Below are 24,335 nucleotides of genomic sequence, written 5' to 3'. Positions count from 1 at the left end.
AGGACGATCCAGATCGTCCTGGACGATCCTGGAGCAGATTTTTGATATTACATAAAGTTAGTACAATGAATCAGTAGCAGTAGTGTATGTATCAATATCAATAACAATCTAATAACGACATGAATGATTATGCTATAACAGTGAAATCATGTAGTAACAGTAAATCCGTACATAAATGATAAATCCTTTGTAAACGAATCACAATAAAAGAATCAGTAAAAGAATCAATACTAGTAAATCCGTCAAATTAAATACAATTAACATCACCCAATCATATCAATAGAATCAATCAGATCAATAAAGAAATCAATTCAGGTCAATAATATTATCAATCGATATGAAATCACATAAAATGATCAATTCAATACATCATAAGAACAGTTGAAATCAAATCAATACAATAAAACCTATTTCATATTGATTAATGAATCACATGCAGCAGTTCAATACGGTGTATCAATGAAGCGATAGTATCAATGAAGCGATAGTATCAATGAATCAATATCAATGAATCAATAGTATCCATGTCCATAGTATCAATGAATCAATATAATATCAATATCAGTATCTATATACAGTGACACGTACAATAACAGTAAACTCGTAAATCCATCAATAAATCTATTCGTCACGAAATCAATCCAATACATTAAATCTGTCGATATCAAGAAATCTATAAATCCATTCAAAATCAATAAAATCAATAAATCCGTCGGTATAAATAAATGCATACAGTAATCAATAAATTCATAATGAGATCATAAGAACAGTACTTACACAAATCATACAATATCATAGTCTTACTCGACAAGTACAATCACTGGCTATTAAGGTGTTTTTCAAGTATCGATGTATCGTTGTGTCGTTATATCCATATCCATATCCATATCAGTTGGCTCAATAAGAGTCGACACTCTGTGCCCGTCGGCTGCCCGTCGGCATATACTCCTTATGACTCCCAATTGTTGTATCCATGATCCATAGAGGATAACACCAAACCCTTTTTAAAGAAAAGCCCGTCGGCCCACCATCCTGTACAGGTCAAATCCATCTCCAACCAACGGTTCAACCAGTCTTCACTTATCTTTCAGTAACAATAACAGTAATTCAATCATATATGCGCATTCATATATATCTCATTAATACATAACAATCAACAAACACAAGCTAGCTAAATGTCGAAAACCCCTGAAAATATCGTATAGTAGACAGAAGTCGTTGCAAAAATGCACAGTTCCCGAAAAATACCAAATTACCAGAAATCGAATAAAACAACTTTACAAAACTTTACTTGTACTGAAGAAACATTTTTCAACACCCAGATAAATTCCTATTCGATAAAAATCATACATAATCCAAAATACCTGGTGAAAACTTTCCGGAAAATACTCAAATCGTGCAAAATCATCATTTCAATAGCATACCAAAAGTTACGCGGTAAAAGTTTCGTCCATACAAAGATAGGCTCATTTTTCGGTAACGGAAACACAAAACGGAGCAGAAAAATACCAAAACACAAAATCTTCGAAATCAGAAATAGGATTCGGAGTCCTTACTGCGAGACGAACAATTCTTCTAACAGCGACGTCGGACGAAAAGCGCACCGCGAGCTCCAAAACCCAGCTTCTTTCTCTTTCCTTCTCTTTCTCTCTCCTGCCTTTCTCTCTCTCTTCCAAATATCTCAAAATATCTCAAATCCTCAATTTATCAAGCAGGATCGTCCAGGAAAATGCTTAGATCGTCCCGGGACGAACTCCTCTGGACACGGATCGTACAGACGAAAATTAATTCCAATTTATTTCGTCCCTGAACGAAACTCTCGGGTTCAGTTCGTCCCGACGGTTCGTCCCGATGCACCCAGGTTCGTCCGAACGAATCTGTATTTTTACTCAGTTCATCCAGACAGTTCGTCCGTACTAACCATACAGATTTTCACAATTTTCTTCAGTTCGTCCCGTACTAAGGCCAGTTCGTCTGGACTAACAGCACTCACAAAAATGAACTTTTGAGGGTTTTACATGGCGGAGGTCCGAAAGACCAATGTCAAGTGACAATGGTTGGAAGGACCGTAGTAGAACGACGGTGTTCGAAAGTACCGTAGTCAACAGAAAACAGAGGTCGGAAACATTGTAGTCAGGTGACAGTGGTAGGAAGGATCGTAGTTGGCAAGCGACATAGGTCGGAAAGACCGTAGTTGGGTGACGGTGGTCGGGAGGACCGTAGTCGAGCGACAATGGCCGAAGGACAATTGTCAGACAACAGTGGTTCGAAGGACTATAGTCGACAGGCGACGAAGGTCGAAAAGACCATAATCGGGTGACGGTGGTCAGAAGGATCATAGTTGAGCGACAGCGGCCGGAAGGATCGTAGTCGAGAAACGGTGGTAAGAATGATCCTAGTCTACAGATAGTGGTCGGAAGAATTGTAGTTGGCGGAAGACGAAAGTCAAAAATATCATAGTCGGGTGATAGTGGTCGGAAGGACTGTCGTCGGCGGGCAATGGAGATCGGAAAGACCATAGTTGGGTGACGGTGTTGGGAGGACTGTAGTCAGGCAACGGTGCTCCGAATGATCGTAGTCGACGAGTGACGAAGGACGAAAAGACCGTAACAAGTGACGGTGGTTGGGAGGACCATAATCGGGCAACGACGATCGAAAAGGCCGTAGTCGGGCTACGACAGTTAAAAGGGCCGTAGTGGGGCGACAGCGGTAGGAAGGGCCGTAGTTGAGCGACGGCGGTCGGAATGGCCGTAGTTGGGTGACGGCGGTCGGAATTACCGTAATCAAGAGACGGTGGTCGGAGAGACCATAATCAGATGACCATGGTCGAAAAGATCGTAATCGGCAAGAGACAGAGGTCAGAAAAAATAGTAGTTGGGTAACGGTGGGCGGAAGTACCGTAATCGGGTGACGGTAGTCCGAAGGATCTTAGTCGACGGGCGACAAAGGTTGGAAAGACCGTAGTCAGGTGACGATGGTCGGAAGGACCGTAGTCAGGTGACGATGGTCGGAAGGACCGTAGTCAGGAGAACCATAGTCGGGAAATGGCGATTAAAAGGACCGTAGTCAGGTGACGGTGGTTGGAAAGACCGTAGTCGGCCAACAGTGATCAGAAGGATCGTAGTCGGCCAACAGTTGTCAGAAGTACCGTAGTCGGCCAACAGAGGTCAGAAGGACCGTAGTCTAGAGACATTGGATAGAGATATTATACTTTATAGTCGAGCGATGGTTCGAAGGACCGTAGTCGGGCGATGGTTCGAGGGACCGTAGTCGGGCGATGGTTTGGAGAGGCTACAATCGACGGTGGCCGTAATCACCACAAGCAGAGTACTTGAACGCATCTATGGACTTATCCTCCATCGTGGTGACACCGACATCCCAAGCTGCCACTCCTCTCCACCGCCACGTTCGACATCCAGTTGCTCTGCCCAAAAAACAAAGATGCTAGCATATGGTCTGAAAATTGCCAACTCCATTACTCCAAACAATAGGACTGCCCAAATAGAGCAGGTTAGCGCAACCATTAGGGACGTATCATATGTATACGACAACCCAGTTTTGATTTATGTTCATGATGCTGGATTGGATATGTGTATGAAAGGTAATGAGCAAATTATAGCTCACAGTAAATTTCCTGAATACATCCATGAATGATACCTTTGAAGCATCTAAAATCAAATGTTTGTAAGAATGCCCCTGGCATCAGATGCAAAAAATTCAGCAAACAGTGAATTAGACACTTGCCCAAACCTGCCCCATAGCGTTTGGTGATCACACCCCTGGTCAACTTGGTTGGAAGAGGCTTTCCTACACCCAACTTGATAAGTTTCGAAAGACGGATGTACTAGCAGAGAATAGGACCTCCTTAAACTTGAATGATGAAGAAGTCCAACTACTCCAACAGATGACTTCTCAGGTCTTCAACCTGATTGGTTTACCATTGATTACTTCTGGCTTGTGCTCATGTAAATAAGCTTGTGGGTATACATCGAAAACGCAAAATTTTTTATTCAAGGATATGGTAATGATTTTTTACATCTACCTCCGTCTCGCTGATGCGCTAACTACAACTATCTCGACGGAGTCGATCTCTCTCTACAAATGGGGAGTATGCTGCGGAGCTTCATAACTATAATATACCTTAAGGAGCAGTATACCTTTTTGTTACCTTTTTTCTTTCTAGAATATTCTATTGCCATGATATATGCAAAAAATGACATAAGGAGGAGAGGAGATGAAGAATAACATATATTTTTTAGCCTTGAACTTGTGTTAGTTCCCCGATTTTAGGTGTTACTTCTAGAAGATCATTTCTTCCATCTATCCGCTACATCAGTTCTCCTCAAACATAGCCAATCTCATGATACCTTCCCCAATGACATCATTGGCAAGTGAACTCTTCTCACAATCCGCCAGTCATGTGATGCCTTCCCCTATGACGGCGCCTTCGAGCATATTCTTCTTTTCCTTACATGTCGTCAATCCCATGATGTCTTTCCCAGTTGCATTGCACAATGGTAGTCCAGCAAGCAAACTCTTCTCCTCACATGCCACCGATCCCACAATATCATTCAACCAGCACATCAAACCGCAGTTCAAAGCAATTTCATTGATGATGGACTTCAATAAGTACTCTGCAAATACAAGAGGGGTAGTTTCAACTATAATGAGATTCTAGGCATTTTTCACCCAAAAAATAAATAATGTAAATATTTTCACAATTATTTATATTATGAGGCATATAAAGTCAAATTCCCCATATATTGGTATGAAACGGCTGACCCAAGTTTGGACCTCTAATAAACAAAAGGAAAAAAAAAAAAAGAATATAGCTCTCTAGATAAGAGAAACTGCATAATGATTAACTGCCATTTATTAAGCAATTCACAAAACACAGGATTTTAGCGTATTCTCCTTCAGTAAAGCAAGCTTTTGTAAACCACAGTCAAAGCTCTCTATGATTGGAAACACCAGCTTATGCAGATCTGATCCTTGGATTATATTTAAACATCCATCTGAACTGAAACGATGCTAAAATGCTGCACTTGTCATTTATTTGTTTACCATTTATGCAGAGGCTTTTCTCTTGCACACAAAGATATCAGAATAAATCACTCAAACCAAGAATGAAAAGAAAATGTGTGCAGTGTTAAGAAGCATGATTCTTTGTACAAAGCAGGATGCGGTGAAAACTTTCACATTTGTACACTGAAAAAACTGGGGTTCCACAAAACCTCCTCCAGATAGTTTTCATATTTCCATTAAACATAGCCACATAAAACAAGAAATAACTTACAATAGAAGGCCTCTGAAAGAGGCCCGTCTCTACAAGTTGATGAAGATCCTTGCATTCTTCCTATCAAGAAAATAAAACAAAGCGTGAAGGCAATAAAATGAAAATTTTGTGAATACATGTATAATAATGTATTCTTTATAGATCTTATGAGTTAGCTAAACGAAATAAAAAGTTAGGCATATGAAAATAACGATACACAAGCTATGAACAAAACAATGCATGCCAAGATATGATATTTGATTCTACCAGCCCAAAATAGGTAAAAATTTTCTTTAGAAAACCGTTCAAGAGCCTCCTACCAATGACGTCTAATAATTTTATGATATGTTATATACTGCTCCACAACCGTTGTTGCAGGATTACATCAATCACTCAAAATATTTACAATAAAAAATTATTTGCATAAAAATAAATTAAATATTCCTCAAATTATTTCAATCAGTTTATCAGGTTGTTGAAGAGGGTTAGTCCAACAGATAATCCTATACCAACTTCACATGAAAAAAATTGTGTTCAAATTAGTCCAAAACCACAAGAGATATTTTGTGATAACAATGGACACATATTGTATTATCCATTGACATTGCTGAACATGAATGTAGATATTATAGATCACTTAGATATAAACCACAAATTAAAAGAAACGTTAAAAAAATTCCTTTTAAGTGTTTATACTACTTACCTCTTATCCAATGATTAAAGAAAGTGTATGCATCTATCAGCTAAGCCAAGGGTGATGTAATACAAAACAAGAATTGCCTGTAGGAAATTAATAACTTGTGAACTTTGCATAGCTAATTAAAAACGAATGCGTTCCAAGATAGATCGTAAGAAAACTTTCACGGAAGAACTAAGTAATGTCAATTGATTACAATTAAAAGCAACAGGAGACTAGCAAAATTACTCCAACAAAAAAATAATAAAGCAAATGGCTATTAACAAAAATCCACGGTTTAAGATCTAGATCATTCACCTCGAAGTCCCTCACATGCACTCTTGATGTCGTTCTGCTTAGCGGAAGAGGATTACACACAAACTTAAGGATGCGACTAATAAACAAGTGATGCCGAGGGGACTAGTCGCCGGGGAAGGAGCCGGAGTTGGGGAAGCAGGTGGTCGTCCGATGAGAACCCACGGGGCTCTGGGTTGTTGGAGTTTGATCGTCTCCGTGAGGCAGTAGAGGATTCGTTTGACGTATCTTCCCACCGTTTCGTCGTATTCCGAATCGGGTTCATAGAAAGGAGAGAGGAGAATGTTGATCTCTCCTTGGGTGTTGTAAGCAAAGCCGTGATCAAGCTCCGGATCAGCCATGCATGATTTTAGAAGGATCCTTGGCGTGTGCAGTAACGTTGTGGTGGAGGAGCCGTCACTTGGGGGAAATCGGCCAAGGAAAAAAAGGAGGGAGGAGGGGTTCGGGTGGGAGGAAGGGGAGAAGGGGGCGGCTTGGGCTAGGTGGGGGTTTGGTGTGAGGATTAGAAATCTGAAATTAGATTTCAAGTTAAGTGACATTGGAGGGGATTAATTTGAAATTCAAATTAATCCCATAAAGGGGGGCAGCAGTTATGAGGGGATTAGGGGGTTTAATTGGTGGCTATTAATGAAATAGGAGAGAGAGGGGGATGGGAATAGATGGCCGGCCAAATAGAGAGAGGAGAAGAGGTATTTGGTTTAAGTGAGTGGGCCCCAAGGATTTAATGAAGGAGTAATTAAAAATCTGAAATTTAAATCAGATTTAAATCAAATAGGTAAGTTTCCTATCATAGATTTAGTCAATAGGAAACTATTTGAATTCAAAATTTTAATTGAATTTACAATAAGAAACTTTCCATATTGACCAAATTTATTTTAGGAAATTGAGTAAATGGCTATTTGAATTTTGAATTTCAAATTTGAGGGCTTGGGAGGTGGGCCGGCGGCTAGATGAGGGGAGATGGGAGGACGAGGGGGGGAGGCCGGCAATCGGGTGGGTGGTGGGCGGCAGCTTGGGTGGCCCAAGGAGGCCGGCGGCAAGGGGAGGGCTCGGGTTAGAAGAAAAAATACAAAGAAAGGCTTTGGGGGATGAGACCGGCGGCTGGGAAGTTTAGGGGAGGGGATTCGACACGAGAAAAATAAAAGAAAAGAAAAATTGAAGAACCGCGAACCTTGGAATCCACCAAGATTGACAGGTATTGCTTTACCCCACTTGGGCCTCTCCTCTCACGAACTCACTAAGAGATCATCCAAAGAAAGAAAATTGAAATTTTACTTCATCATTCATCACCTAGTACAATGCAAGAGGCCCTCCTAGAAATAGGCCAAAATGAAACAAAACTGGAAAGACACAAATGCCGTCAGGGCTACAATAGCGACTCAATACCCACAGGGGTAAATTAGAAAAATAAAATGAGAGAACAAATAAAATACAAAATAAAGGTTCTGGAACATAGCCGTCGATCTGCATCTCCGACGATGGTACATGTGTCAAAATCTGATGTCCTCATCAAAGGGTTTGACCGTTTGAGATGTCCCCATGTGAGAAGGCTAAAACCAAGTGTTCGTAAATACATTTAATTGGAAATCATCTTTGCAATCAACAGTAGCTTCATCAATCATGAAATCAGAATACATTGCAGTTTCAAAAGAAGTGAAGGAAGCCCTTGATCAAATGTTTGATGCATGAGCTACTTAATCAATATCTTTTATATAAAATACCTATTTTTTCTAAAAATCAAGATGTTTGTTAGTCTAATAATGATATTCATCATGAAAGGACAAAGCATGTGGATGTTAAATTTCATTTCATCAGGGATACAGTTATTAAAAAATTAGTGAAGATCATAAGGATTTCACTATACTGTAGGCTTGTTAACAAATCATTACCTACAGAGCATGCCCGTCGCATGCTATACCCCTTCAATTGAGCTGTTGTGGTATATGCATGTTTTTCTGTCTCCACACCTCACTTTATCATTAGGTGGCATTGGTGAGTTTAGCCCTGAATTGTGTTAGCATAAGGGGAAAAATTCTAGGTCTGGTCAGTATGATTGATTTAACATGGTTCAATTGGCTGGGTATTGGAGAGCATCCCGAATTATAGGTCCTACCTGCAAGTTATTTACACTTGCAAATTTGATTTGAAGTTGAGGGACTCACGTCTCTCCAATTTGGTGAGGTCATTTAACTTTGTATTCTGATGAGGTGATGGTCTTTTAATTTTATATTTTGATGACTTCCTCCTGTTGAATGGATGGTTGTAAATTTGTAAAAAATGATTACTATTGAATCATTGCTGGCAAAATGAGAAAGATCATGCATAATAATCTTTATACAATAAACAATCTGATGGGGACATCACATCATGGAAGGTTTATCAGAGGCGTGGCCACCGATCTACGGCCACGATTGAGTCATTGTATTTTTAATTTCTTTTATGTATTTTCTTATTTATGATGTCGTTGTATTTGTTTTATACTTTTATTTAGTTTCCCGTTGTACCATTTATTAAGGGATGTCGTATGTAAGCCCTGAGGGCATTGTCATCTTTTTTTAATTTTTGAGTCTTATGTACGAGACGATTTATAACCCCTATGTTCTCTTTGAAGGTTAATGAATGAATGATCAATTTTCTTCCCTTGTGATTTCTTTGTGAGATCGTATGAGCATTTGAGAGAAAAATTCCTAGGAGAGGGAGATCGGATCACCCACCAACCTTGGAGACGGCCGGGTTCGTGGTTCCTTATTTTGTGTCTTCTCATTAACTCCTCCCAAACCTTGAAGCCGGCCACTTAATTCCCCTCCACCGCCACCACATAAACTCTACTTCATTAGCTAAACTCAACCTCTTGCTACCTTGCTCACCCGATCCCTCTCCCCACATCCACAGGTTCCACCCCAAACCGCCGACCCGAGCTCCCTTGGCCGCCGCCCCCATCTCCTCTCCCTTCTTCCTTGGGTTTCCTAATTTGGTTGAGGTTAATTTAGGATAAATTTGAAATTCAAATCAATTAAATTTGAATTCAAATTCTTTCCTAATTTAATTATTCTATTTTAGGAAAGTTCTTAATTTAAATCTATTTGAATTTCAAATTCAAATTGGATTTAATTAAAACATTTCCTAATTCCTAAACCCAAATTTAAGGAGCCTTAATTCCTCCCACAATTAAGCCCCATTAAATCCCTTAGTCGTCGGCCCCTATTGGAGAGAATTGAGGATTTGTTTCCTAAAGCTCCATTTTCTCTCTTGGAAAGATTTCAAAATCTCCCCACTCCTCTTTGGCTGAATTTTATTAAATCTCATAACTCCTAATTTATTTCCAAAACCAAATATTTGATTTAGGAAATAAATCCCCACCTCATCCCTCATGATGCCGCGAGCCCCCTCTCTCTACCCGCCCCCTCTCTCTCTCCAATCCCTCTCTCTCTCATTAATTCCCCTCCCCGAATTTTGGGAATTAAATTTTCCCTCCTAATCCTCTACTCCCTAATTCAAAATCTGAAATTTATTTCAGATTTTGGAATTGAAATCCCTCCTTCAATCTTTTCCAAACTCCACTAGTGGCTCACTTTCTTTAGTCGACTCTCTCCTCCACCTAACTCTTGCTTCTTGTGAGGATCCCTCTTTTCTCAAGAACATCTACGAGCCTTGAAGACGCCATCAATACCACTCCGTACATGAAGTCATCGCATGGCCGATCCTGAAATCGACTACGGACTTGCCTATGATGAGCACGGTTTCGTAAGCATTCTCCAATCAACCTTCTTCGACTTCAACCCAAGGATCGACCATACGATTGAAGACTACATCGAACGCATCTTGGACACTTTGGTTGAAGCTATTGAAGAGCAATTAGAGATCGTCGAGTGGAAGATTGCCGCCGATCCTTAACGAAGTTTTTCTACTCCTCCTTTTCTCGTATTTCTTAAGTCTAACCTTCTCTTGTGATTTGATTGTCGTCACGAAGGACGCATTCGCCTGATTCTACTAAGCTTAGTAAAAGTAGGAATTTGAGTGCACTCATTGTGTACTTATCTTATTGTTAGACTAGGGATTTTGTTGAAACTACTATCTTGGCATGATGTTATTTTCTACGATATTTTGAAACTTCAAATATTTTTATATGCAACTTAGCCTAAACGATCGTGACCCCTCTTACGTTTTGATTCGTCATTTTATTTGCTAATAGACTTCTTTGTTATTTCTCTAATCAAGAAGTTGTGCAAAATCTTAACAAAATCATTGTAATCATCGTAGTCCTACATCACAATCACCGAGCAACTCAGCACACTTGTCAGTAAATATATGTAATGTGGACAAATTAAATTTAGATATTTATTATTATCACAATCTAGATCATCTCTTTTATTTTAAAATATTTATCAAATACTTCTTCAATAATTTGACAAGCTTATAGATATTACATTGAAAAGTTTTTTTTAATCGAGCCATTGCGGGACCCTGTAACTCTCCAAATCCTAATAAAATTTTAATATGGACCTAAAATTTTATCTTTGTGCATCTTTTTCATAGCTTGCGCATTTCACTTTTCTAAAAAAATCTATAATAAATCTCATTACTTTTGTCATGACCCGGCCTAGTGATATCGCATAGACGAGGCGGGAACAGATGTCGGACTTAAAAGTTAAACATATTTTTTTCAATAACATTAAAACATGAAATATGTGAATCTAAAAAAATTCAATGGATAATTAGAGACCTCTAAAACAACTTCCTATATATATATATATATATATATATATTTTAGGCAACCTTTTGGTCAAAGCGGATATTTTAACCTGGTTTTAAATTATCCTCCATAGTCACCATACTCACTAATCTAATCCAGCATCCCCCATCTTACCTCGCACCCTCCCTCTCTTATCCTGAACCCTCATAAAAAAATGTAAAATAAAGAATTATTTCAGTAGAGAAGAAGTGTTTGCCGTGAATCATTATTTCTGGAAAAATGAACTCATTCGAGTATTATCAGTCTATTTAAATCCTACAAGGTGAAGTATTTTTTCTTGGTAAGCTATAATATATCATCACTTAATAATAATGGTGTCAATGTAAAATGAACGTAAAATGAATGGTCCACAATGTTTTATGGCTATATGCTTTGGTAAGTGTTATGGTGTTATACTATCAAATAGAAGGATTTAACTAGTTATAGTGTTATACTTCTGAGATTTCATAATATCTATCCCCCTGGTATAACAGATTGCTTAAACAAAACACTTGCTGGTCAAAATTTAGCACCAAATGTATCTACACATTAATTGTTTGTAGAGACAAGATTTAACTGAATATCTCCTTTCTTTTCATAGATAGTGGATTAATATGTTATATATGTTTAAGCTTAGAGAAGTGTTAATGTGAGATGGTTCTGAGGTCTATATTGTTATTTATTTCCCTTGATTCAAATTGGGCAATAAATGATTAATATTTTTGCTCATTGATAGATTAGAATATTAGATATTTGGAGAGTTGTCTGCGGGATCTTTTGCCATATCCTGTTATTCATGTTGAAATTCATTTCGAACATCTTTGTTGGATACAATCTGCTACCTCAGTTTATCTTTTGTGAAGTTGTAAGACAGGCAAACATACTACAGAGAAACCAATAACCAAGGCTGTCCCTACAACTACTCAGAAAGCAACCCCAACGCCTGTTCAAAACAAAAGGACTGACGATGCTACTGCTTGTTCAAGATGCCGCCAAGGTTTCTTTTGCTCAGATCACGGTAATAAGCTTCTTTCTGAAATCAAATAATGCTAATGCTGTTCAGTCCTTTTGATTTTGTGCTTGTTTGGTAAAAATATTTGTAGAATTTTAGTTAAAGAAATAATTTTTTTAAAGTTGTAATATTCTAGCAAGGGCCTGTTTGAGGTAATTTTTGCATAGCTTTGCTTTCTAAAAAGCTGCCTTAATTCTATTTGGCTACATCTTATTGTTGCTTTTAAAAATTTCTATAATGAAAAATTACATTTTACACAAAGATCTATTGGAATTGATAGTTAAACAAAATCGTTGCTTGAATTTTTCAAGATAGGAAACAATTATAACACCCTTAGCAACTTTCAAGAAATATATATTTCTCTTAACAGCTGTACAACTACTTATAAAGACAGATGTAGCCACCTCTAATGGATTATAAATCTGATTATAAAAAAGCGTATTATCATCTCAAAAATTAAAAAAAAATAAAATAATTGCTAAATTCATTCAAAATTTTATTGGCTCAATATGAGTGCTAAAATTTTCTTTCATCTTATGCAGATTTGGTTCCTGGAGCATACTTCTTTTCATGCTCCTATGTATGCTGACAAAATGCCCCGTTTTCTACGATGGGCCGATGATATTGTATATACTACAGAGGTGGTCACTAACTTATCTGCTAATATAAGGAAAAGTCATATTTTTAATGTCCTCCAAGCAGTTTTTCAGGCTGAAATGGATATGGTTAATGTCAAGAAATATCCATCAGACAGCCCTCCATCCCTTGATTCCCCTCATGAAATATCCACCCATCAAAACAACCCCCCCAAATCTCCCCATCATACCCCACCTGCTCAGCAAGACCCCCACCAATCTCCTCAGCAACCACACTTAAGTTTTTCTGCTGAAGCACTTGAATCTCTACAAGAAAGAATAATCAAATCCTGCCAAGAAACATGCACAAAACTTTTTCTTGAATTTGAAGATAGACTGAGCAGAAAGTTTGAAGACCTAACTGAAAGAGTTGAAGTTATTGAGGTCAAGCTCAATAATTACATTAATCAGAGCAAAATACTTCCTCAGAAAAGATCGGTTAGCTACTCTTTATCTTCCAATAAGAAACATAAATCAGATATCCCTCCCCACAACCCCAATGAACCAATCCCCCAAAATGAGCCAATCCCATCTAGAAATGAGTCAATCCCACAAAATGAGCCAATCCCACAAAATGAGCCAATCCCAGCAGAAATGCAACTTATTCCATATATAAATCTAAATGAATCAATCACAATAAATAACATTCATATAAATCCTGTAATTCCTGTTTATGCAATTGAAATAGAAACTTACAAAGATCTTCTGAGTAAAATATGCATAGAACAAGTCTACAAACCCTGAAATAAAGTTGGGATTATATAATTGCATGGATCGTCTAATAAGTGATGCAACTGAAATATCAAATGCTGACTTGCAATTGGTACCTTTTAGGAACAAAGAAGGTTTTTTAGATTACAACAAGCAAAAGATATAATTGTCAAAATATCTCCAGTTGAGTGGTGGATTTAATTTGGTGATGGGACTCCAGAATTATAGCGTTTTGCTGTGAAAGTTTTGGGCTTGACATGCTCTTCATCTGGCTGTGAAAGAAATTGGAGTACCTACAACCAAGTACCTACAAAGAGGGGAAATCGCTTGTCGACATTGAGGATGAACTCACTGGTGTACATTATGTACAATAGGAGACTCAGAGATAGAAATTTGAAGAAAAAAGGATTAATGGATGATGAAGATCGTTTGCTTTGCGATGATGTGGCATCTGATGATGAGTGGTTTGTAGATGATGAAGTTGAAGTGATGCCGTCTGAATTACAAGATGAATATTTAAATGTTGATTTCTTTGATGGTCTTAAAACATCCACATCCACCATAACTCAAGAACAAATAAAAAAAGGTATATAAATAATATAGTTTTCTTTTCTTAAACTTTTATTAATGTATTACACTATTATTCATTATGATATTGTTCAAAAATATTTAGGGAAGAGAAAAATAACTAATAATGAGGAAGAAGAAGCTGATTGGGAAATATTGGACTCTATAGGAGAGGGGGAAGAGGAGAGAGCAGTTCATCATAATGATGATTCAAATGAAGACCCCCTTAGTGATGAGTGAAGACTGATGAGTGATGACAGTGCTGATGCTACTGACTCGTGAGTTCTTATGTGATATGTCTCCCTTATTTATTCTCAAAGATGTGATAAGTAGTATTTTTATGTTTTATATATTATTTACTCATTAGTATATACAAAATTTATTATTTTATGTTTACGTAATTTTTTGATTTTGAGGCTTATGCCTCAAAACGCCTCGCCTCACGAACGAAAAAAGCCTTAATACCCGAATACGCAATTTTAAACATTGGAGGAAATCAATATGCATGCTAAAATAAACTTATGTTTATCTAGAGAACCTTTATGAAATGAATGTTTTTAAAGGGCATCAACTTCTAAACTTTCTTATTTTGCTTTGTACTATATATATCATATGTATATAAGTATTCGTACCGAAGTACTCATATTATATTGATCAGGTACAATTTCATATTTGGTCATTCATCGTCATTTTGCCCCGAAGAGCCATATTGTGCAAATGCACCGTATTGGTACTCCGTCTCAACATGCACAAACTTACATATCATTTTGATATCATAACATAAGATGATTTAACATATCAACCATACATATGTTCCATCCACTAAATGAATTTGATTAAACATGAAAGTAAATTTTTGTACATATTAAGAGTTTATTATCTAAACATGCAATGTTATACATGAAGAAAAATTAAGACCATAAGTTGTTTAATGGAAACTAAAAGCATATGTAACATAATATCATTAACATCTTAAAACACTTACTAAGCTTTTAAAAGAACAATGCAACATAAACATCCATATGCAATTATGGATTAATATAACATAATTACAATCATGGTTATATGCAAGACAAAATAATTAACCTCTTAAAAGAACAATTGCAACATAAACATACTTAAAATAGAAAGAATATGAAATTTAAAATGTAATTTGTCACTTATCCTACGCACTTTGCAAACCTCCTCGAACAAATCTCTTCTTAGGTTTAATACCTAAAGAAACAAACACTTATATTAATATAAATGAAATTTTCTTTTCAATGTTCTCATTAAATATTTTTCCTTCCTAACTACTCTACCTAAGCAATTAATAAAATTTTAGCATACAAATTTCGGATTTAATTAAAATCCTAATTTTAGGAACTCAAATATATTTTCTCCCAATTACATTTTAAAACATTTTCCCTAACCTATATTATAACTAAACCTAATTATTTTTTGGATTAATTAATTTAGAAATTAGGGTGAAATATTTTTTATTAAAATCTTATTTTCTCTTAATTAGAGCCTTCCCAAGACTCCTAGGAATAACATTAGTTAACAACTTATCTCAAAATCTCAAAATAAGGAAAAGCTCTAATTTTTTAAACTAAAAAAAAAACTTTATGAAAAAATTCAAATTTCATGCTTATAAGTGTTTTTAAAACTTTCCTAATAATATTCCTAAGACAAAATTAAATTTTCATAAAACTCTAATTTGGAAACTTAAGATTTTCTTGAGCAAAATCACATTTTAAATGGTTAGAATCATGTTTTAAACATTTCCTATCATTCTTCTTAGAAAACCTTATTTTTTTAAAACATTAATGAATTAATAATCTTCTTAGAAAACCTTATGATTTGAGTAAGTCCTAAAATTTAAACCTAAGAATATTTAGGGGAAAATGAGAGTTTCTTAGTAATAAAAGCTTATTTCCTTCTTCCTTAGCTTTTCGCCTTTGATTTCACCCCAAGACCTCGCCAGAAACAACCGCCTGCCGCCGGATTTCACAAGCACCCGCCACCCTCTCCCTTTCACGTGAGCGGCCGAACGAACAAGAGCAAGGGACAGAATGATTTCAGTCTCTTAGGCTTTTGGAGGTTTAAGGGATGAGTTAATTGCCTAATTACGCATGTACCATTTCTGCTAATAGTTTTCTTAAGGATCATGAGGACAATTTGGGTATAAAGGCTAAATATTATTTAAGTTAACTTTGACGATTTTTAGTTTTAAATTCGTGCGAAATTAGGTATAGGTTCTTTATAGCGTTTCGATCAAAATTTTGCATAGAATTTAATAAAATTATTTGCTTCAAATTCCGACGACTTCAAAAATTTTGCCTAATTTCGTCGCGGCGCATTGAAATACGTGCGATGCATACGCTCAATAATTTTTCGGATTTATAAATCTCTCCTCATAAAAATTTCATCCTCAAAATTTAAAACAGGAGTAACAAAATATACCTTACTCAAAGAGATGAGGATAGTATTTCTTCATTTTTGACTCTTTCTCTCATGTAGCGTCCTTCTCAGACCCAAGCTTCCATAGAATCTTTACAAAAGGTATATCCTTGCTTCTAAGTTGTTTCACACTGAACTCCAAAATACGATCTGATTCTTCTGCATAAGTAAGATCTGGTTGTATGTCCACGTGCTCGATTATGATCTTAGAAGGATCGTCTAATATAAAATTTCTTACGGAAGAAACATGAAACACGTTGTGTACAGCATACATAACTGGCAAATCCAATCTGTAGGCCACATTTCCTATCATTTCCACAACCTCAAAAGGACCAATGTATCGGGGACTAAGCTTGTCAGTCTTGCCAAAAAGCAATATAAAATTCATAGGCCTAATCTTAATAAAAACAAAATCTCCCACATTGAATTCTAAAGAGCGGTGCTTAACATCATAATACTTATTATGCCTATCTTGTATTGCTTTCAACCTATTTTGATAATTTTGATCTTGTTGGTAGCATTATCAACTAAATCAGAGCCAATTACTTTCCTTTCACCTGCTTCAGCCCAACATAAGGGTGTTCTACATTTCCTTCCATAGAGTACTTCGTAGGGAGTCATAGTTATGTTGGCTTGAAAGTTATTGTTATAAGCAAACTCTATCAAAGGAATGTGAGATTCCAATCCTCCACCAAAATCAAGAACACACAATCCAATCAAATCTTAAAGAGTTTGTATAGTCCTCTATGATTGTCCATCGGTCTGAGAATGAAATGTTATACTAAAGGTCAATCTGGAACCCATAGCCTCTCGAACCTTCCTCCATAGTCTAGAGGTAAATATGTCATCATGATCAGATACTATGGATTTTGGTACATCATGCAGTCAAACAATCTCTGTCACATATAACATTGCTAACCTCACAACTGAGTCAGTATGTCGAATACGCAAGAAGCGAGCAGACTTCGTAAGCCTATCAATGATAACCTAAATAGCATCATGACTCCGTCGAGATCTCGGTAAACCCGTCACAAAGTCCATAACAATATCATCCCACTTCCATTCTTGAATAGGCAAGAGTTGAAGTAATCCACCTGGCCTTTGATGTTCAGCTTTGACCAACTGACAAGTAGAACACTTTGCAACAAAATCAGCTACACTTCTCTTCATTCCAGGCCACCAAAATAAACCCTTAAGGATGATGATATAACCAGAATGATTAGCTTCATAAAGAACATCCCTCCTCAAATCATCCACATTTGGTACACAAAATCTGCCCTTGTACCACAAAAGATCATCTTCATCAATAGTAAAATCCTCTTCATGGCCTGCTTTCACCAAATCAATAATCTTCATAAACTCAGGATCCCTCAACAAAGCTTCAGTTATCTTACTCTTCAAATCAGGTTGTATTGTCATATGACCTAACCATACATTCTTTGTTGTAGGAAGTATCACAGACAACTCTAAGCGTTCCATCTCCTCAATCAGCTTCTCATATTGGGTCAATAAGTAATTCACCTTCACATGCATCTTACTGCTCAAGGCATCAGCAATTGTATTTGCTTTTCCTGAATGATATTGAATATTTAGATCATAATCATTAAGTAATTCCATCCAACCCCTCTGCCTTAAATTCACCTCCTGCGAAAAGATATACTTCATTTTTGATGATCGGTGAATACTTCACAACGTACACCATATATGTAGTGCCTCCAAATCTTCAAAGTAAAGACTACTGCATCAAGCTCCAAATCATGCGTTGGATAGTTCTTCTCATAGTTTTTCAACTGCCTAGAGGCATAAGAAACTACCTTCCCATGTTGCATCAAGACACATCCTAAGCCCCGTAGTGATGCATCACTGAAAATCTGAAAACCTTTAGTGCTTGAAGGAATGGTGAGAAATGGTGCAGTCATCAAGCGAGTCTTCAACTCTTGAAATGCCTCTTCACATCGACTGTTCCACTAAAAACTCACTGCTTTCTGAGTCAATCAACTCAATGGTGCAGCAATCTTGGAGAACCCTTCAACAAACTTCTATAATAGCCGACTAACCCAAGAAAGCTTCATACCTCAGTAACAGTCGTAGGTTTAGGTCAATCAGCTATAGCCTGTACCTTATGCGGCCAAAGTGTGAGTGGGTTGGTTTAGATTTTTAAGGTAACAAATTTAGTAAAGTTTGACAACCGCCTCTAGGAATGGGATGGGGATGGCATGGGTTCGACATGGCTATAGGAATGTGAGAGGAAGGCATTTTGACTTCTTTCTTAACAACAACAATAACAATAATAATGCAAACAACAAACAAACATGAAGCCTTTATCCTAATACGTGGGGTCGGCTACATAAATTATTTTTCTCCATTATGTCCTCTCAAGAGTCAAATTCTCATTTAAATCAAATAAAAAATATTATTTCTAATATTTTTAACCAAATTTTTTTAGGTTTACCTATATATTTATTATCATATGATAAATCTAATACATTTACTCCCCTAACCTTGCCATCCGAAGGCCAACGTTTTATGTGACAAGACCATCTATATATATATATTGATTTCTCACAAAAGTCTAGTCGCTCGTGCAGATTGAAATCACATCACCTTATGTGCAGGCAAAATTTTGAATTTCTCCTACAGCAACATGGACATCATGGATATCTATCTTAGTTGTTTCTAATGCCTCAAATGCACTATCACAGTCTAGTTTCACAAACGGGCGTTGTTTGGGCAACTTAAATTTTTGTTTGATGCATTTTGAACAACATTTCATGCGATTTCTTGTTCGTTGTCTGTCATTTTGACCAATTCAAATTAGTCGACTTCGATTAGCGCGTGAAGTCACATTGAATTTTGATATATAAGTGTGATAATCCGGTGTAGGAGATGAACGAGTGAGGTAAAAAGATGGAGATAAATAAATGCCTTAAAGGAAAGGAGATTAGTTGAGAGAGAAACTTTGAGGAAAAAGATGGAAGGAATTGATCCTCAGAAAGGGTGCCAAAGAAAGCCATATTGTTATTTCATAATCAACAATCTAAATTACACAACAATAAACATTATCTATAATAATAATAAATAATCAAACTAACAAAAACCACTTCTCAAAAATTAAAAATATCAAATTAGACCTAAATGACAGATGACACTTTGGCCATTCATAATAAGCTTAAATACAAATAAAGAAGATGTCACAGTACATTAAGTAATAATGGAAAGCAAAAGAATCATGACTAAAGACTAAGCTGGACAAATAGAATTCTATCATAGATCTTCATCTGAATTGATTTCTATCATTTTCTTGATTTTAATTAGAGATAATCAATACATATTATGGATTAACAGCTTGTGTCTAGTGGATTTTGAATGTTAGTTACTTTTTTTATCGCACCACATATTAATTTTTTATTAGAAACCCTACATTCTACGTCACATACATCAGCATCCACAATGAATCGTAAGATTTCCTCCTAACATGGACAAATGAGCTAGTTACCTCTTCAAAGTCATCATCAGATAACATGCATATCTTAACATCCATTGATATGTTGGAAATGCAGAGGACTATATCTGTACTCATCTCCTTAAACGTGTATTCTTGCGGAACCTTTTTCACTGCTGCAAGGGACACAATAATAACACTACTCAGTGATCAGAGAGAAAATTTATCAAATCAAAACAAATCAACAAAATGAGTTTTCATAACCTATAACTTGGCCTAGCTGGTATAGCTTCCAAGGCGCACCATTGAAGCCTTTCGGATCAACTTTTACTCTTACAAAACAGCCAATAATCTTAGTTTCAATTGTCATGGTGTCTTTCAGTAATTCCACAATTAAAGATCGCTTTAAATAAACTGCTTTAATAGTATTTCTGGTTATTTCTGCAAAGCAACTTTTAGGAGGTTCCAAGAGCAGCTCATTATGGTGATCTATATAAGGTTTAACTTTGGAATCACATCTAACTTTAGAATGACATCTAACTCTAGAATCGCATCTAGTGGTTCTTTTTCTTCTTCCTGATTTGGCATACACATCTTCCTCGGCACTTGAGAATTCATCTAAAGAACCATCACTAGAAGCAAAGTGCCTTTCCAACAAGGTGTATAGTCGACTAAGCTTGAACTTCCTTCTCCTTATCAGACAGTGCAATGTTGAATCAGAAATGGCATACTTTTTACCCCTCTTATCATGATGAAGAAGACCCTTGGACAGGATGTAATCCCTAACAATCTCATACACATCAAATTTTTCTAGAGGTTCTTTTGTTTCCTTTCCCAGATCAGCAAGAAATTTGACCAGCACCGTTGAGCCCCAGCCAACAAACATATTCTTATCTGACTTCAACTTTTTTCTCGTTCTGGCTTTTCTATCCCTTTTCCACTTCAAAGGCATCAAAGAATGATCTTCAATTTCACAATCATCCTCAGAATCAGAAACTTCCACTGGCTGTTCTGAAGACATGTCTTGTCCTGAAGAAACGTCTAGATCTGACCAGTTCTTGTCCTTATAAACCCCGTTAAGAAGAGCATCAGCATATCGTACATTCTCCTTTGTTAACCCTTCTTGGCGTTTCACTATGGGCCAATAGTCCTTGAAGAGGAATTCCCATGTGTTTCTATCATCAAAATCTACTTTTTCCTGTAATAAAAACGATAGAAATGACAGAGTACCAGCTTTTAAGACAAAGAAGAAACTTTAATGAATCCTAGTGGTTTTATAAAATCCATTTCATCAACCAACGTGAATATGATCAAATGATAATTAAGATCCTTGATAACAACTCCTTTACTCGCATGACTAAAAAACGTAAGTTGATTATCAAGAAAATGGCACTGAAAAACTAAATGGTCAAATGGCTCATTGAAGGTACCTCATCAGAATCATCATCAGCACAATCTTCTACTAATTTCGCTAATCTCAGGCATTCACCACAAAAGCCTTTTGTCCCTTTCACTTGGCCAAACTCAGCCTTTCGAACACATTTGCGACAAAATGATGTTGGGCAACAGAAACATTTGAAAGTTGATCTTTTGTAGCAAACGAAGCAAGAATGCCAACCTATCAGTTTAAACCATGGGTTAGTCAATGTCATCAGCATCACTGAATAATAGAGCAAAGAAATGAAGATAAGGATTAGGTGACCAATGTTCAGCAGTACCATGGAGAGAGAGAAGGAATAGAACATCTATAAAATGAAATAAGTACACCTAAAAATAGATAAACAGCTTTCAACCTCTATACAACATAACAAAATTCATCAACGATAGTCACTTCCAAGAAGAATTCTTTGTTAAGAAGTCCACGAAATGAAGACTGACATGATTCATCAGTCATAACAAAAGGAGCTTCTTAAGCAAGCACCAACATAAGGATATTCTTCTCACGCAAATGCCAAGAAGAAAACATGAAAGATTGTTCCATGGGTGCCATAATGTAAACATGTATAATGCATGTGACCCAGGAAGACACAAATGAGAGAAATTGGGGCAAGGATTTTAGTTAGTTGAAGTACTCATGAAAAATCCACCTGATCTCTTGAAGCACCTTTATTTTGGCAATGCCCGACTCAGTCATTGCTTAGTGTTTTCACTAAAAAGAAAACAGTAGAACAAAAATGGTGATCTAAGATTTAGAGGATGTTTCACATTTGCAACACATTTGGATTCAACATTGTCGGGATAGGCAGCCCTATACCCATGCAACTTAGGAGATAAAATTATCTAGATGAAAATAAAATTATCAAATCTAATATGGTTGATCATGATCCAATAGTCATATGTCACGACTCGGCCCGATAAGCTCACATAAGCGAGGCGGGAACGAAAGTCAGACGGTAAATATTCAAAACATTTCAAGTGCATATCCAAACATAGAGAAAGAGCCACTAAAGATTCCAAGTAACATTTTTTTTCTTCTTTCATTCAAAAATCAACGCATACATAAAAATTCATTACATAAATGGATGTACAAAAGTCTAACTATCACATACTATCATGCGCATCCATCTAATACAAAATATCAAAATACTTAAAAAAGGAACCTGTCACCCGTCGTCTCCCTACGATGGTAAGTATACGGCTGTCTATCCGTCATTAATGATTAATAGGTTCTCCTGAAATTTTTTCACAATTTGAGTGAGTCATAACTCAGTAGGTAAAATACTATTCAATTAAATTCAGAAGTAAGGTAACGAGTACAACATGCATGTCAATACTTCTAATTAAAAGAAAATTGAACTTGTCATTATGTAGTAATTACTGTGCATATGACCCTATGTTAACCTATATGTCCTTTTACTTTGCATAAACTTGAAATCTTTTACATTATATATTTTCAAGATTCATTTGATGTTTTTATGCTTATAACATAATAACATATTTTTATTCACTCGTCACAGAAGTATCATTTTGTTTTGTACTGATCAGGTACACTTTCAATTGGTCATTCATTTACCATTTGCTCCAAAAAAGCCCTTTACCCTTTGCTCCAAAGTGCCCTTTACCATTTTGATACTCTGCATCAATATACACATTCAACCATTCAATATGTATTCATAGAATGATATTAACACATCATTCATGTAGATGTTTTAATACTCCTATATTTTTCTACATTAATATTTATTAAAGGAGACATAAGCTTTGTAAATTATCCACAATTATCAAATGAGAAAGACACAATTACAACATTGTATTTAAAGGCATACTAGGTTATCCACATGAGCAAAATACATGATATTTAAGAGCATGATAAGCTATCTATATGAGAAAGGTACATAGCATTTAAAACTGTGCTAGGCTAATCACATGACATTATAAATAACAAGCTAACGTTTGAAAAGAGAACATACTAACATTTGAAAAGAGAAGAAATATCTGAAATTAAAATAATCACATTTTTACCTACCTCACCATTGTGTGAAATTCGTTGTTTGCCCTATCAAGGTCTTTCCTCTACCACCTCCAATATCTAAAAAAAATATAACATTGATCGTCACATACTTCCTTAATTCCTAATTCATAAAAAAATGGGATTTTTATATACATAACACTTAAAACAATTCAAAATACATTTTTAACACCCAAAGTACTATATTTACTAATATACCACCTAAAACTCTTATTTTCATCTTTTATAACACTCCGTTAAGCTCCTCATCGCGTCTTCCGTTACTTCATGCGAGGATCAACGACGAGCTTTGAAGAGAGCATATTGCTCAATCACTGAAGGTGTAAATTGTAATAGGCTTGTGAAGAGAATCCATCACTAACACCATCTTGGAGATTGTAGCAATGTTGCCAACTCTTTTGCCACTACAAAATACAAACCCACCAAATATTCAACTAGTATCCAAAAACTAAAGATCCTAAGATTTTCATAAGTTTAAGCATTGGTAATATGATTGGACTTGCATGATATTTCCTATTTTCAATTAGTTATTGCCAAACATGTTAACATAATCTTTCATTTTTCTTCTTTTTTTTACCTTTTTCCTTTTCTTTTTGCAAGCAATGCCTCTTTGGCCTGTAAAAATTAACCTTGTGTGTTTATTGAATGAAAACTGCAAACTAAAAAATTTGCATGCCCTCAGACAAGTTGTGGGGTTGATCCCTCAAAGATGTTACTTATTGTCATATTGAGAATCTCAAGAGTCTATCAAATTATCAAAGAAATCAGTCTTCAAATGTCGTAGTGCATCTCCTGCCCATATTTGTCTTCAAACACACCCTCGGTTGCCCTCTCTTTGTCCATTGTAGCTAATGCAGGACTAAATATACTTTAGATGAATATGATAAGAACTTGCATGATTTTGATAAGAGCAAAAAATAATTACGACTATTAGCCACTAAATGATAATAGAAAGCATAAGAGGGATAGCTATGCTTAGGCAAAATCACATGCTAAGAACATGAATCATCAAAACAATTTAGAATTTCAACAACATACAAATAAAGCAGTCACTCAACA

General features: G+C 36.2%; 1 protein-coding gene across 3 annotated transcripts in view; it reads right to left on the bottom strand.

Moving 5' to 3' along the window:
• The window catches only part of LOC110094459 (zinc finger CCCH domain-containing protein 44), a gene marked incomplete at its 5' end in the record, with an annotated part of 42,442 nt that extends 21,017 nt beyond the window's left edge, over nucleotides 1-21,425 (bottom strand). For 2 of the 3 annotated variants that reach the window (XM_020819703.2, XM_020819705.2), the window contains 4 exon segments: nucleotides 5,297-5,356; nucleotides 19,862-19,983; nucleotides 20,072-21,005; nucleotides 21,238-21,425. In XM_020819703.2, coding sequence (XP_020675362.1) covers nucleotides 5,297-5,356; nucleotides 19,862-19,983; nucleotides 20,072-21,005; nucleotides 21,238-21,425 — 1,304 coding nt within the window. 3 annotated transcript variants of the gene reach the window in all.
• Nucleotides 21,426-24,335: the final 2,910 nt, after the last annotated feature.

The sequence above is a fragment of the Dendrobium catenatum genome, unplaced genomic scaffold, assembly GCF_001605985.2.
Source record: "Dendrobium catenatum unplaced genomic scaffold, ASM160598v2 fragScaff_scaffold_629, whole genome shotgun sequence".
In the NCBI taxonomy this organism is placed as follows: Eukaryota; Viridiplantae; Streptophyta; class Magnoliopsida; order Asparagales; family Orchidaceae; genus Dendrobium; species Dendrobium catenatum.
The sequence above is the reverse complement of the archived record's forward strand: the minus strand, read 5'-3'. Positions and strand labels throughout refer to the sequence as shown.